This window comes from Capra hircus, chromosome 7 (genome assembly GCF_001704415.2).
Source record: "Capra hircus breed San Clemente chromosome 7, ASM170441v1, whole genome shotgun sequence".
Lineage (NCBI taxonomy): Eukaryota > Metazoa > Chordata > Mammalia > Artiodactyla > Bovidae > Capra > Capra hircus.
This window is the reverse complement of record NC_030814.1, coordinates 101,059,714-101,075,240: the sequence shown is the minus strand read 5'-3', so window position 1 is coordinate 101,075,240 and position 15,527 is coordinate 101,059,714. Positions and strand designations below refer to the sequence as shown.

The following is a 15,527-nucleotide window of genomic DNA, read 5'->3' as shown; positions in this document are numbered from 1 at the left end:
ACCACCAGCATGCCGGAGGGCTTCCTGGAGTAAGGCTGGATATGGGGCATGGCAAATGAGCAGAAGTTCACCTGACAGGAAGATATTCTGGACAGAGGGCAGCTTTGGCAAAGGTCATGGAGATGGGAAGTCAGAGCTTGTTCATGGAGCAGAAGGTCATTCTATGAGACCAGAGGGAGACAGCGGAACAGGTGAGGAGGGTGAGGGTTAGAGTCTAAAGGGACTTGAACTCCAGCTGAGGAGTTAGGAGTTTCTCAGGACAGCAGTGGGGAGCCTTGGAGGGTGTGTGAGCAGGGAAGGAACACGCTGGGATTCAAGATTCTTTCTGGAGCCTGGATGAGGCATGAACCAGAAGGGTGAGAATGAAGGCAGGAGCCCGGGAAGGAGTCTGGACCATGGAACAGCGAAAGAGGGGAAAGGAGGCCTGAGCAGGGCTCGGAGAACAGAAGAGAGGGAGATGATTCAGGTACAAAGAGGCAAAACTTGGTGAGTGCTGGCTCCAGGAAGGTAATTCCCAAAACTGAGTAAAATGAATGTATTTTACACTATTGAATGGACATGTGTTTCCTCCTTCCTTCTCCTGAGACACTCACTCCAAGCAGTATCTCAAAGACATCTAGAATCACTTGCTCCTTTCAGTCTCTGCAGGACCCCGGGGTGAAGTGCAGACACCCACCTCTGTGGAGCAGGCCCAGCACCAAGCATGCCACAGAAACAACTTTAAGAATCATTGGAACACTCTCACGGGGTTATCAGGGATGATCCTATTTCCACAATGCAGATGAAGTACAGGGAGGAGAAGAAGCTTCTCAAGGTCACACAGGCAGCTCATGGTCGAGACAGGCAAGTCCATGCTGATGACCACCGCCCCACACTGCCTCCCCAAAGGCCTCCAAGTTCAGCATAAGGCTTTAACTCGGAAGGTCCCCACAACTGTCCCTCAGCTTCATTTAGGGCTGGAAGGGGAACCAGGTGAGTCCAGCAGGGAAATAGGGGCTGGACTCTGGGGCCCCCACAGTCTCGGCACCCTCAGGGATCTGAATTTCTCTCTTACAACCTCTGAAGCCTATTTAGAAAAGTCCAGCCTTTCTCATCCAGAAGACAGACGGGCAAGGGTAAAGAGCTAAGATCAGGTGTGCTGGGACCAGACAGCATGGGTTTGAACCCAGACTCTGCCACTTACGAGCTGTGTGGCCGAGGGCCAGCTACTCAACCTAACCTCTCTGTGCCACAGCATTCTCCAGAAGGAAAAAAAAAAGGAGATAGTTGCTGGACCTACCTTCTAGAACTGTCAAGAGGACTAAATGAGTTAATATTTATAAAGTGCCTGAACTAATACTCAGAATATATATGTGAAATAAGAAAAGATTTATATTAAAAAGAAAAAGAAACTCCATATTGGATGATTTTTTTAAAAAAAAGAAAAGAAAGAAAAGGGCTGAAATCCTCACCTGGGACCACAGCATTAAAGAGGATGAGAGAGTTTGTGAAACCACTCTGGGGGACAGGTGAAGCAATGAAATCTACAAGGATACCTCCCACTCTCCCTCCCTTGGGATTTCATAAGCACTGGTGCCTGTTGCTATAGCAATAGCCCGGAATTATAGAGAGAACCTTAGAGTCAGTTCTGCCTCGTCAAAGCTGTGTGACCTTGGGTAAACTGCTTGCCCTCTCTGAACCTCAGTCTCACTCAGATCCTGTAAAATGGGTCTGTTCATGGCTCCAACCAGATTCTTGAGGGGATAAGGGAAGCCAGCAGGGCTATCATCCTTACTGAATACCTGTACCTGCCCTGGCCCGCCCGGCCCACCTGCCCAGCCACACCCACCATGCCCAGGTGGCCCAGCAGCCAGTTGCGCCGGGGTGGCTGGGGGAAGCAGCGTAGTCGGCGGCAGGTGATATAGAAACCCCAGCAGAGCCTCAGGAACTGCAGCAGCAGACGGAAGAGGAAGAAGAGCAGGGTGAGAAGGAGCCCGGACACAGCATACAAACGGAACGCCGTCTTCTCCAACCCCAGGAGGTGCAGCAGTTGCTCTGTGATGGGCAGCATCCTGCGGGGGGACACATGGGATGGGGGTCAGTGAAAGTGGGAACCACCCTCCGGCCATGGGTGTGCCATACATGCCCTGTGGAGGTGTGTATACCTGTGGAGCCAAGCTGTGGAGCCAAGCATGATATGCCTGGAGGAGGAGCTACCCAGCTGGCCCCTCCATATGCCCTCAGCCTTGACTTTGCAGAGCATCCTTCCTGACGCCTCTGCCAGTGCACAGCTGGCCAGAGTGTTAGAAAATTAAAACAAACTCCCTCCCCTCCTCCCTTCTGAAAGGAGCTCTCAACCAATGACTGATGAGCATTGCTGATGAGTCTCAACCAATGACTGATGAGCTTTGCTCATGAGTCTTAACCAATGACTGATGAGCTCCAGCTCTTTCTTTCTGGTGCAATGACCGATATGTGGTTCTACCTGTGTTACTAAGATTCTCCAGAAGGAGAAACTTTCTTTATAAGCTGCCTCCTTTCCCCTGTCTTACTTCCCTCTTCATCTTTTAATTGAAGTGAGATCTACATGATATAAAATGAACCATTTTAAAGCGAGCAAGTCACTGGCATTCACAGCGCTATGCAACCATCACTTCTAACCTAGTCCCGAAACACTTCCATCACCCCAAAAGGAGACCCCGTCCCCATCAGCAGTCCACTCTCCCGTCCGCCCACCCCTGGCAATCACTAATCTTTTTCGTCTCTACGACTTTGTCTCTTCTGGACATTTCATATAAATGGAATCAAACACTGCAACCTTTTACATCGTTTGTAGCTCGGTTCACTCAGCACAATGTTTTCAAAGGTCATTACCTTGGAACATGTATCAGTGCTTCATTTCTTGTACTGCTAGTAATAGTTCTTTGTAAGAATGTAGCACATTTTGTTTATCCATTCAACTGTTGGACATTTAGGATGGTTTTTGTTTTATTTTGTTTCATTTTGGTCACACAGGTAGCATCTTAGTTCCCCGACCAGGGATCGAACCCTTGCCCGCTACATTGGAAGCAGAGTCTTAACCCCTGGACCACCAGGGAAGCATTCCCTGTTTCCACCTTTCTGGCTACTGTGATGTGTGCTGCTATGACCATGGGTGTATACATATGTGTTTGAGTCCCTGTTTGCAATTCTTTGGGGTTCGCTTCCTCCCCGCTTACTGGTCTTTTCTATGATCACTTCTCAAATAAACTACTTGCACTCAGATCCTTGCCCTGAAGAACCCAAAGCAGAGTGGGTGGGTAGCAGTAATATTAGTAACAGTGAGCAGGTATGGAGCACGTACTATGTGCCATCTGGGTGGTGCCTCATTTCTTGGAACCTTAATGCAATCCTTGGAGGCAGGTCCTATCATTCTTTCCATTGTCCAGACAATTCAAGCTCAGTGCCTCTAATTCAAGGGAGACAGGGAGCAGGCAGAGGTCCCCTGAATCCCCCACCAAGGCCAACTTCAATCACGTTTGAGGGCCCATGGATCTCAGACAACACCAAGGAGATTGCTGAAAATGCTCAAGTCCTGCTCTCATCAATCTCTTCCACTCTGTCCTATGAGCCAAAGTTTCCCTCTGTGCTCCTACCTCCATGGACAACACTGCTAAAGGAACCCTTCAGTGCAAGTTCTCACCTGTGTCCTCAACCTCCCCCACCTCTGCCAGCGGTGCCCCCCACTAGGGGCTCTGACTGACTGGCTCTTCCACCAGCCAAAGTGTTTGCAAAGATGTGAAGAAATTGGAAACCTATGCATTGCCGGAGGGAACGGAAAATGGAGAACATTATGGTTGTTCCTCAAAAAAAATTAAACGTAGAATTACCATATGTTCTAGCAATCCGACTTCTGGGTAGATCCTCAAAAGAAGTGAAAGCAGAGACTCAGATAGACATACGTACACTCATGTTCATGAAGGAACTGTTCACAATAGGCAAAAAGTGGAAGCAACCCAAGCATCTGTCAGTGAAAGAATGGATAAATAAACTGTGGTCCATTCACATGTACACTCTGCTGTATTTAAAATGGACAACCAACAGGGATCTACTGGGTAGTACATGGAACTCTGCTCATAATGTTATGTGGCACCCTGGATGGGAGGGGAGTTGGGAGAGAAGGGATACATTGTATGTATGACTGAATCCCTTCCCTGTTCACCTGAAACTGTCACAACACTGTTAATTGGCTATACCCAAACACAAAACAAACTGTGTTTTTTTTTTAATGTGGTCCATTCATACAGCAGAATATTGCATGTGTGTGTGCTGTCTCTTTAGTCATGTCCCATCTTTGTGACTCCGTGGACCATAGCCCACCAGGCTCCTCTGTCCATGGAATTCTCCAGGCAAGAATACTGGAGTGGGTTGCCATGCCCTTCTCCAGAGGATCTTCCCAGCCCAGGGACTGAATCTTAATCATTTATGTCTCCTGCATTGGCAGGCAGGTTCTTTACCTCTAGCACCACCTGAAAACCTCATAGTAGAATATTATGCAGCCTTTAAAAGGAAGGAAATTGTCACATGTGATATAACACCAATGAACCTTGATGACATTATGCTAAAGGAAAAAAGCCAGACACAAAAGGGCAAATAATGTATGATATCCTCAAATGAGGTTCCCTGTGGGGTCAAATTCATAGACAGAATATAGGATGATAGTTGCCAGAGCCTGGGGGAGGGAACAGAAAGTTAGTGTTTAATAGATCCAGGGTTTTAACTAGGGAAGATGTAAAAGTTCAGGAGATGGCTGGTGATGATGACTGCACCACGATGTGAATGTACTTAATACCACTGAACTATACACTTAAAATGATTAAGATGGTAAATGTTTTGTGTATTTTATCACAATTAAAATTCCTTTCAAAAATACAGACAAGGACTTCCCTGGCAGTCCAATGGTTAAGACTTTGTCTTCCAACACACAGGGTGCAGGTTCAGTCCCTGGTCAGGGCCCTAAGATCTCACATGCCTCATAGTCAAAAAACCCAAACAGGAAACAGAAGCAACGTTGTAACAGGGGCTTCCGTGATGGCTCAGTAGGTAAAGAATCCACCTGTAATGCAGGAGGCACAGGAGATGCGGGTTTGATCCCTGTGTTGGGAAGATCCCCTGGAGGAGGTCATGGCAACCAGCTCCAATATTTTTGCCTGGAAAATCCCATGGACAGAGGAGCTTGGAGGGCTACAGTCCAAAGGGTCGCAAAGAGTCAGACACAATTGAGCACACACACATGCATGCAATTTTGTAACAAATTCAATAAAGACTTTAAAAATGGTCAGAATCAAAAAATGTTTGTTTTAAAAATACAGACAGACTGATGTAGGCAATATGTCCTCTGGAAGGCTGAGGAGGTAGAGAAGAAGGGAAAGAGGGAGGAGTGGGGAGTAAGCAACCCTCCCTAATGAAACACAGAGAGCTCTGAGTCACAAGTCCCAGGAACAAGCTCTAAATTAGGGCCACTAATGTGGTCCACCACTCCCATGGACGACTGGAGGTGACTTGCTCCGCAGGAAGGATCCATGGGTATTTATTTCTTTACTGATTTCACTGGTTAATGATTTTTCCCAGTGATACAAGGAAGCCAGCTAGTGGTTGAGTACATGCATGCTAAGTTGCTTCAGTCATATCCAGCAGTGGTCCAGGAAGGCCTTTCAGGGGAGGAATATCTGAGAGGCCTTCACAAAGGCCAGATTGAAAAGAGGAACCTGGGGGGGAAAGGGGGCTTTCTTACTACACATGTGCATGCGCGCACACACAGACACACTCATACACACACACGTGTGTGCACGCACGCACACACACATGCGTGCGCACTCACACATGCACACACATGCACGTGTATGCACACGCACACACTTACAAGCGTATGCACACGCACACACTTACACACATTCACATGCACGTGCACGTGCACATTCACACACACACGCTCTCACACACACTTACACACACACACACTGTAAGCAGCTGGGTTCTAATCCCGAATCTCCCACTGCCTGGCTTTAACTGTCACCCCAAGTTCCCCCATCTGGAAGTGGGGGTGGCTGTAAGAGATGATCTCTGAGTCCATCAGGTTTGACCACTCCTGTGTGTAGTCTTGAGTGGAACGCTGGGGTCAAAGTCACCATCCTGGCAGGTCCAAGACTCCTGGGGGTGGGGTGTGGATTCAATATATTCAGCTATGGACATCAGCTGAAGCTCCAATACTATTCTCCAATACTTTTGCAACCTGGTGTGAAGAGCCAACTCATTGGAAAAGAATTCTGATGCTGAGAAAGATTGAGGGCAGGAGAAGGGAGTGACAGAGGATGAGATGGTTGGATGGCATCACCAATGCAATGAACCTGAGTTTGAGCAAATTCCAGGAGACAGTGAAAGACAGGGAAGCCTGGCATGCTACAGTCTATGAGGTCGCAGAGTCAGATACGACACCATGATTGAACAAGAACAATGATGGACACCAAAGAGGGAAGGGGGGTGGGATAAACTGAAAGATTGGAACTGACATATACACACTACTACATACACAATAGATAACTTAGAAGGACCTACTGTATATCACAGGGAACTCTACTCAATGCTCTGTAATGACCTATATGGGAAAAGAATTTTAAAAAGAGTGGATCGACATATATGTATCAATATAACTGATTCACTTTGCTGTACAGCAGAAGCTAACGCAACATTGTAAAGTAACTATGGTGGTGGTTTAGCCACTAGGTCCTGTCCAACTCTCTGCAACACCATGGACTCTAGCCCACCAGACTCGTCTGCCCACAGAATTTTCCAGGCAAGAATACTGGGGTGGGTTGCCAGTTCCTTCTCCAGGGGAATCTTCCCCACCCAGGGATCAAACCCTCATCTCTTGTGTCTTCTGCTTGGCATGCAGATTCTTTACCACTGTGCCACCTGGGAAGCCTTAAAGTAACTATATTTCAATAAAAGGTTATATATATATATACATATAGTCAGCCAACAGGCCACCTGGGCCACATCTAACACCCGGTTGCAGTCTGCCTCCCATCCCAGCCACCATACACACACCTTTCTAAAGGCTTGTCATGCCCTTGGTCTAACTCTATCTTTGGCTCCCTACTCACCAACCCTGGCATCCAAAGCCCTTTGGGAGGTGAACCCTGCGCATTCTCCACCTCAGCCACAAAGATTCCCCTTCTCAATCTGTTTTGGACCTGGCCCCTGCTTTCCTCACTCGGTTTGTAAATGCTGGTTTTCCTTAGAGCTTGGGCCTGGGTCGTCCTCTCCTAACCTTCTGTGCACACCTCCTGAGACTTTCAACCCCTCCCCTGGCCGCCAAGACCCATCTCTGAAGTCCCTCCCGTGTCTCAGTGACCCCCACCCCCGCAATAGGTCCAGCCAACTCCTGGATATTCCCCCAAAGGTACCCCCTAGACCCTCAGATTCACCTCACCTCCTACCTCCCTCCTTCTTCCTCCATCCAATCCGTCATCATCTCCACCCTAAACATCCTTCACTTCCATTCATTTTTCTCCATCACCATCTTTCCAACCTATGGCACCACTGTGGTAGCCTCCTCCCATTGGTCCCCTGAGTTCCCTCCTTGGCTGCCAGCAGTCTATTCACACAGCAGCCAGGGGCTCTTTCTAAAATTAAATCAGACATGACTTTCCCCTTCCTCCTATGCTCCCCCTATTTTACTCTGAAAATAATTCAGGCTCCTTTCCATGGATCCCAGGGCCCTGTATGGTCTGCCCCTACTGACCCCCTCCAATTGCGTCTCCCACCACTTTCCCCGTGATTCACTCAACTCTGGCCACAGCAGCCACAGGCCAAGTCCATTCCTACCTCTGAGCCTTTGCACATGCTGTTCCCTCCACCTGGCATGTCTTTCCCCCAGCCCTGCCCATGCGGGCTTCCCCTCATCCTCCAGGCCCAGCTCTGCCCCTAACAATTCATTTTACTGCAGTCATCCACCTCCCATCCTTTGTTCTTGACAGAATTGATGAGTACCTGCTGTATGCGGTGGCTTTCACAGTCAGGCATGTCTTCCATCTTTCTAGTAACCCTCAGAGGAAATTGTGGGGTTCTTTAGTGGAGTTGCAGCAGAAGCCCCCTCCTCTACCCAGGAAAATCCCAGTTGATATCCCAACCAACAAAATGTCTTCCTGAATGGAAATGGGAAGAAATTGGAACAAGATAAAGTATGATCCCTGGAAAAGCGGTCCCTGCTCCAGGTGGGTTGCTGGAAAGGCAGGACCAGAGAAACCCTGTGCCTACTTCATCATCCCCCAGGCCAGGTACAGGCTGCAGTCTTTCCCAGGGCAGACATCAGCTCTACTCCTAGCAGAAAAAAACACACATGCTGTGAATCCCCAACTGGTTCTCACCTTGGGAGCCTCAACATTCTCATCCACATAATGGGAATAAAATAAAGAGGTCTATCTGATGCTAATGGGAAGAGCTCAATAAATGGGTGCATTGAGGAATTCCTCTACTTTTTTCAGCTGGGTTCCTCAAACAAGAGCACTTCCATCCAATGCCCCTCCCCCAAAAGAAGGTGCTACAAAAAGTTTTGAGGTGCTGCAGCTGCTGTAGGAAACAGTTTGGTGGTCTCACAAAAAGTTAAATACGGAATCACCCGATGACCCGGCAATTCCACTCCTAGTGAACTGAAAGTCACTCAGTTGTGTCTGACTCTTTGTGACCCCATGGACTATAGAATCAGTGGAATTCTCCAGGCCAGAATACTGGAGTGGGTAGCCTTTCCCTTCCTCAGGGGATCTTCCCAACCCAGAAATTAAACCCAGGTCTCCCACACTGCAGGTGGATTCTTTACCAGCTGAGCCACAAGGGGAGCCCAAGAATACTAGAGTGGGTAGCCTATCCCTTCTCCAGTAGAGCTTCCAGACCCAGGAATCGAACCAGCATCTCCAGCATTGCAGACAGATTCTTTACCAACTGAGCTATCAGGGAAGCCCGAGGTGTATAGCCAAAAGAATTGAAAACAGTGACTTAGATACTTGTGTACAAATATTCATAGCAACACTTCACAACCACCAAAAGATGGGAGCAACCCAAATGCCCATCAATTGATGGTGGATAAATATCATATAGTGTATCTATCTGTACAGTGGAATATCATTCAGCCACATAAAGGAATGGAGCACTGACACGTACTACAACATGGATGAACCTCGGAAATATCATGCTGAGTGAAAGAAGCAAGACACAAAAGCCCGCGTATTGTGTAATCCACTTTATATGAGATATCCAGAGTAGGTAAATCCATAGAGACAGGAAGCAGATTCGTGGTTGCCAGGGGCTGGGGGTGGGGAAAGGGAAGTGACTGCTAATGGGTATGGGGTCTCCTTTCAGGCTGATGAAAATGTTTTGGAAATAGATACATGCAATGATCGCACAACACTGTGAATGTATTGATACTAAATGCCACTGGATTGTTCCCTTTAAAATAGTTATTTTAGGGACTTCCCCGGTGGTCCAGTGGCTAAGACTCCAAGCTCCCAATGCTAGGGGCCCCAGGTTCAATCCCCAGATGGGGAACTAGATTTCATACGCTGCAGCGAAAGCATCCTGCACGTTGCAATGAAGATCGAAGATCCTGTGTCCGGCAACTAAGACCCAGCACAGCCAAATAAATGCCTAACTAAACACAAAAGTATTTTTAGTTACTTTGTGTTAGATGAATTTTGCCTCAATTTTTTAAGTGCAATACAAAGTTTGAGGACCCATGAGAAATTTATCATGGTGGCTGCTCCTGGAAGGAAACTGGCAGAACTGGAAGCAGGACTGAAAGAGAGATTTACCTTTCCTTCTCCAGCCTGGGGGGCCTTTCTGACTTTCTATACCCTGAGCACGTATTAAAGTAGCAGTAGTAGAAGCAAACATCTACTTTTGCTTTATTGAGAGCCTTTATGCCAAAGCCTTTGACTGTGTGCATCACAATAAACTGTGGAAAATTCTGAAAGAGATGGAAATACCAGACCACCCAACCTGCCTCCTGAGAAATCTGTATGCAGGTCAGGAGGCAACAGTCAGAACTGGACATGGAACAACAGACTGGTTCCAAATCGTGAAAGGGGTACGTCAAGGCTGTATATTGTCACCCTGCTTATTTAACTTCTATGCAGAGTACATCATGAGAAACACTGGGCTGGATGAAGCACAGGCTGGAATCAAGATTGCTAGGAGAAAATATCAATAACCTGAGATATGCAGATGACACCACCCTTATGGCTGAAAGCGAAGAAGAACTTAAAAGCCTCCTGGAAAGTGAAAGAGGAGAGTGAAAAAGTTGGCTTAAAACTCAACTTTCAGAAAACTAAGATCATGGCATCTGGTCCCATCACTTCATGGCAAATAGATGGGGAAACAATGGAAACAGTGACAGACTTTATCTTTTGGGGCTTCAAAAATCACTGCAGATGGTGACTGCAGCTATGAAATTAAAAGATGCTTGCTCTTTGGAAGAAAAGTTACGACCAACCTAGACAGCATAGTAAAAAGCAGACATAAATTTACCAAAAAATGTCCATCTAGTCAAAGCTATGATTTTTCCAATAGTCATGTGCAGATGTGAGAGTTTGACTATAAAGAAAACTGAGCACTAAAGAACCGACACTTTTGAACTGTGGTGTTGGAGAAGACTCTTGAGAGTCCCTTGGACTACAAGGAGATCCAACCAGTCCATCCTAAAGGAGACCAGTCTGAATATTCATTGGAAGGACTGATGCTGAAGCTGAAACTCCAATACTTCGGTCACCTGATGCAAAGAACTGACTCATTTGAAAAGACCCTGATGTTGGGAAAGATTGAAGGCAGGAGGAAAAGGGGACGACAGAGGATGAGATGGTTGGGTGGCATCACTGACTCAATGGACATGAGTTTGGGTAAACTCCAGGAGTTGGTGATGGACAGGGAGGCCTGGCGTGCTGCAGTACATGGTGTCGCAAAGAGCAAGACATGACTGAGCAACTGAACTGAACTGAGCACATATTGACCACTCAAAAATGTTTTAACTGTGAAAATTAGTGAATTGTACAACCCAAAGAATGAACTCTACTTTAAACTGTGGACTTTGGTTAGTAATAATGTTCTAATATTGGTTCATCAATTGTAACAAATGCACCATGCTGATGGGAGATGTTAATAACAAGGGAGTTGCGGGGGGCAGGTGTTGGAGCTCTGTACTTTCTGGGTAATTTTTCCTTAAACCTAACACTGCTCTAAAAGGTAAAGTCTAGAATTGAGAGGGGAGCATTGAAATACATATATTACCAAATGTAAAACAGAGAGCTAATGAGAAATTACAACAGGGTGTTCAACCTGGTGCTCTGCGACAACCTAGATGGTAGGGACGGGGTGCAGGGTGGGAGGGAGGTTCAAGATGGAAGGGACATACATATACCTTTGGCTGATTCGTGATGATGTATCGCAGAAACCAACACAACATTGTAAAGCAATTATCCTCTACTTAAAAAGAAATAAATTAAATTTTAAAAATAAAAATATGATTCTCTATTTTTAAGAAAAATTAATTGATAGCACAGTGAACTATATTCAATATCCTATGATAAACCATAATCAAAATGAATATAAAAAAGAACAGAGAAGCATGTTTGGGGATGCAGGCAGCTATTCCTTTTCTTAATATGGGTGTTGGTGATATGTGGGGGTTCACTGTGAGGAAACACCAGTTCTAGAATATGCACTTTCTGGTATATATATTGTACTTCAACTAAAAAAAATAAAAAATAAAATGAAGAGGTGTTAGGGGGTTACATTATCCTTCAAAATGCATTTTGGGTTCAAATCACAGCTCTGCCCCTCCCCAGTTAAGCAGCCTGGAGGGGGCCCAGTCCCCATCCTCGGCTTCCATTTTCCAATCTGTAAAATGGTTAATAACAACAGGACCTACCCCTTAAGGATGTTTGGCACACTTCAGTGAGATAAGGCTTGGCACATAGCAGGCATTATTCTTCAAATTTCAGCCATTGTTCTTATTTCTGTTAGCATTTTATGGAAGTGAGAAAAATTCAAAGCTGACACTCTCAAGACCATGTGGGAAGCTGGCACGCCTGTTCCGATCTGCACCAGCCCCCAGTCTCATCCCAGAAGCCAAGAAAGGCCTTCAGCAGACCTGCCCTGGCAGAGGTGACCCCGCCCACCCTACTTGGGCAGTCATTATCTGGAGATGGAGATGCCAGCGACTGGCTCCAAAGCCAGCCCACGCCCACGGAGTGCTGGTTTGTCAGGTTAGCCCAGCCTGCAAACGGGGACTCGTCATTCAAGGCGTGCGGACTCCTGAGAAGGAATGCAGTAATGTGGACCCCGACCCACCAGAAACCATATGTCTGCCTCTCCTTAAACCACACGTACTACGCATCCTACCTCTGCCCCCACCCACAAAGTGGCCTGACAAACAAGTACCCAGCACTGACTGGCCCCAATACCTCACATCCCAGCCCTGTTCTCCGTCCTGTCTCGCAGCCTATAGTCAATACAGTCTGTCCCTGTGACCCCCCTCTACGCCAAAGGGCTATCCCAGGCACAACTCATTTTTCCAAAGTGCCAAGCCCCAGATGGTATGAGCCAGAAGGGGGCCTACCCTCAAATTTCTGGGGTTCTGAGAAAGAGATTCAGGGGGCAGTTACGAGGGCAGGGCCAAGTTGGCAGTTCCGGGTGTGAAGTCGGGGAGTCTCAACACAGCTCTGTACATATTGTAGGCATTTGCTTGCAGTTACTTTGGCCCAAAGGAAATCCTGACAGAAAAAGAAGCTTAAAAGACACCAGTAATCTAGCTCATTCCAGGGCTGCAATTGTCTCTGTCCATCCAGAGTGACCACACTTGGATGGGCACCTTGAAAAGGACTCCATGAAGCTCTGCCTCGTAGCTGTGTGACCTCAGGGGAGTGTCCGTACACCTCTTGGAGCCTTCATTTCCTCATCCAAAAGACAGGAACCGTATTACCCACCTCCTGGGGCTGAGATGACATTTCCACGATTTTTAATCGGCTCAGCTCAGTGCCTGATCAAGGACAAGAAGTCCTTGATCAAAGGTATCTCTCATGGCGGTTGGTACTGCCATCTCATTCATTATTGTTGCCCTGCCATTCGAGGATTTAGAGAATCATGCCCACATCTTACTAGGGAGGAGAAATGGGGTCCCATTCTCTGAATGTCCCCAGAGTCATCCACGCACCTCTGCAGATACAAACTCAGGTCACGGCGGGACACTAGCCTGGATCTAATGTTACTGCTCCGAAACCCAAGCTGGGCTATACCGAGAGGCGGCAGCCATCGGAAAGTACCCAGGATTTGGGGGTCAGCCAGGGCTGGTTTGTTCAAATCCCAGCTCCTCAACTGTTTCCCTCCTACCTCCAGCCTGAGACTTATCAGCTGATGGGCCTCAGTTGCCTTGCGGTGCTTCCAGCTGGCTAGCCACCCTGTGGTCCAAGCGGGCCATTTCTGACCCCTGGGACACAACGGAACATTATTTCTTCATCACACGACAGACATCAGCTGGGAACATTAGCAGGACCTCACACAATCCTCACAGCCAACTGTGGGGACCCAGGCAGGCATCTTCTTTTCATAGAGGGGCTCTTGGAGGCTCTATGCCTGCAAGGTGTGTGACCCAGGTGGGACCACAAGCCTAAAGTTCACCAGCGGCATGCAGGCTTCCCTTTAAGACAGGGTGAAGTGAAATCCCAGTGACCCCACTCAGTCTTAAGGAGGCGTCATACGGCTGGGCTTGGATGCGTCTATGATGACCTGATGAGGAGTCTGTGCCTTCTTAAGATCTGGGTCTGCACGGAAACCCGGAGAGAAGCATGTATCCAGGACTCCTAGGCTCACAACAGGAGAAACTTCTCACAGATGCACAGACGGTCGGAGATACGGTCGGGGATACACACAGACACACAGACACACAGACAGACAGACACACACACACACACACACACACACACACACCAGAGTCCCTTACAGGCAGTCCCATCTTTGGTCCTGGGGGTCCCTGGGGCCTGCGGTGCCCCGCCAGCCGCCGCCCGCAGCCGCTCGCACCCGCGGTACCAGCCCGAAAGCTGGTGCACCTCGGGTTACCGCGCCGGGCTGCCGCCCCTCTTAGGTTACAGCCCGCCCCTCCCGACACGCACTCACCCTGCGGGTCTCGGCCTCCGGCCCTCGATCCGGATCTGCCTGAACCGCAACCTCGGCTCTGACCGCGCAGTCAGGCAACCCAGCCCTTTAAGCCGTCCTGCCAGCCGGCCGGGACGGGAGGCCCGCCCCGGGCACGCCCCCCGATCTCAACAGCCTCTGGGCGGGGACCGCTGCGCGGCCCCAGAGACGGGAGAAAATGAGAGACGTGGAGACATGGAGGCGTGGACAGGAGCAGAAAGGGAAAGACACGGAGAGGCCCCAGTGAGAGAGAGTGACAAGTGGAAAGATGGAGAACAAGATGCTGAGATAGAGAAAGAGACAGGTGAAGAGACAGACTTAACCCAGAGGCCCAAAACCATCAGGCTTCCTGCCACCCTGACTGCCTTTGGCGCCTTTATTCCCCTCTGGACCACTCTCTAGGACCCACCGCCCACACCAGCACCCCTCATGGCCCCCAGTCCAGGGCCTGCTCCCAAGCTGGAACTGGGGTCCCTAAGCCAGCACCCGCAGGCCCCCAGGACCCTCCTCTGGGATCCTCAGAAATCCTCAAACTCCAACAGCCCTTGGGAGCCAGCTCTCCTTCTCCCTCTGTATCTCGAGTCCAGCCCACCCGCCGGGGGGTCTGCCATCAGGAAGATTTCCAGATTCAACAGGCACCACAGACTTTTTCTGCTCCTCCCACTCCATCCGTCTCCTGCCAGCCACCTTGACTCCTCCAGCTAGGATGTTGTCCTTGGCCAACCCACTTGCTCCAGATGTGCCCAGATGGAGTCAGGCAGCCTCCAGACTTGCACACACCATTGCCTGATCTGACCTGGGCAAGAGGGCAGGCAGATAGGAGGACTCACAGGTGGTCTCCAGCTCCCCACAGTCTCCCCAGGGCAAAGCAAATGAACTTGCACATACTGGATGCCCAAAACTATCTATCAAAGGGGGGAGAAAAAACCCTGGAGAGCAAAGGCCCAAGCTCTTATTTCAGGGCCATCTAGGGAACCTGAGGCACAGGCTGCAGGCTCGAGGGGAGACATCTCCCCTCAAGACTGTCCAGATTCAGGCAAAGACCAGGTCAAACAGAGAAGCCTGAAGCTATGAGAAAATAATGATCCCCTTTTAATGAGCTCCAGAGTTAAAACTATAGTAAACCATAACGAAATTGAAGAAAGGGCAAAGACGTTCAGATTTCCTCCCCCAGAGGACCACTATTCCGAAGCCTTTTGATTTATCAAATAAAAATAAGTTCTGGATGCAGTTACAGACTTAGTGAGGGTCAAGTGAGCCAGTCCCGGCTCAGGGGGCTGATGAGGCAGGAGGTCTGGTTAGCCTGGTGGAAGGGCCAAGAGATGGAGCAG

At 48.6% G+C, this 15,527-nt stretch overlaps 1 protein-coding gene across 1 annotated transcript in view; it reads right to left on the bottom strand.

Annotated features, from left to right (window-relative positions):
• LOC102187582 (cytochrome P450 4F22) overlaps positions 1-14,254 on the bottom strand; it is a 36,472-nt gene extending 22,218 nt beyond the window's left edge. Inside the window, exons 1-2 of the mRNA XM_018051317.1 lie at positions 14,179-14,254; positions 1,829-2,051 (exon numbers count right to left, since the gene is read on the bottom strand). Of these exons, the coding sequence (XP_017906806.1) occupies positions 1,829-2,050 (222 nt within the window). The 5' untranslated portion in view covers position 2,051; positions 14,179-14,254. The remainder of the gene's footprint in view (positions 1-1,828; positions 2,052-14,178) is intronic.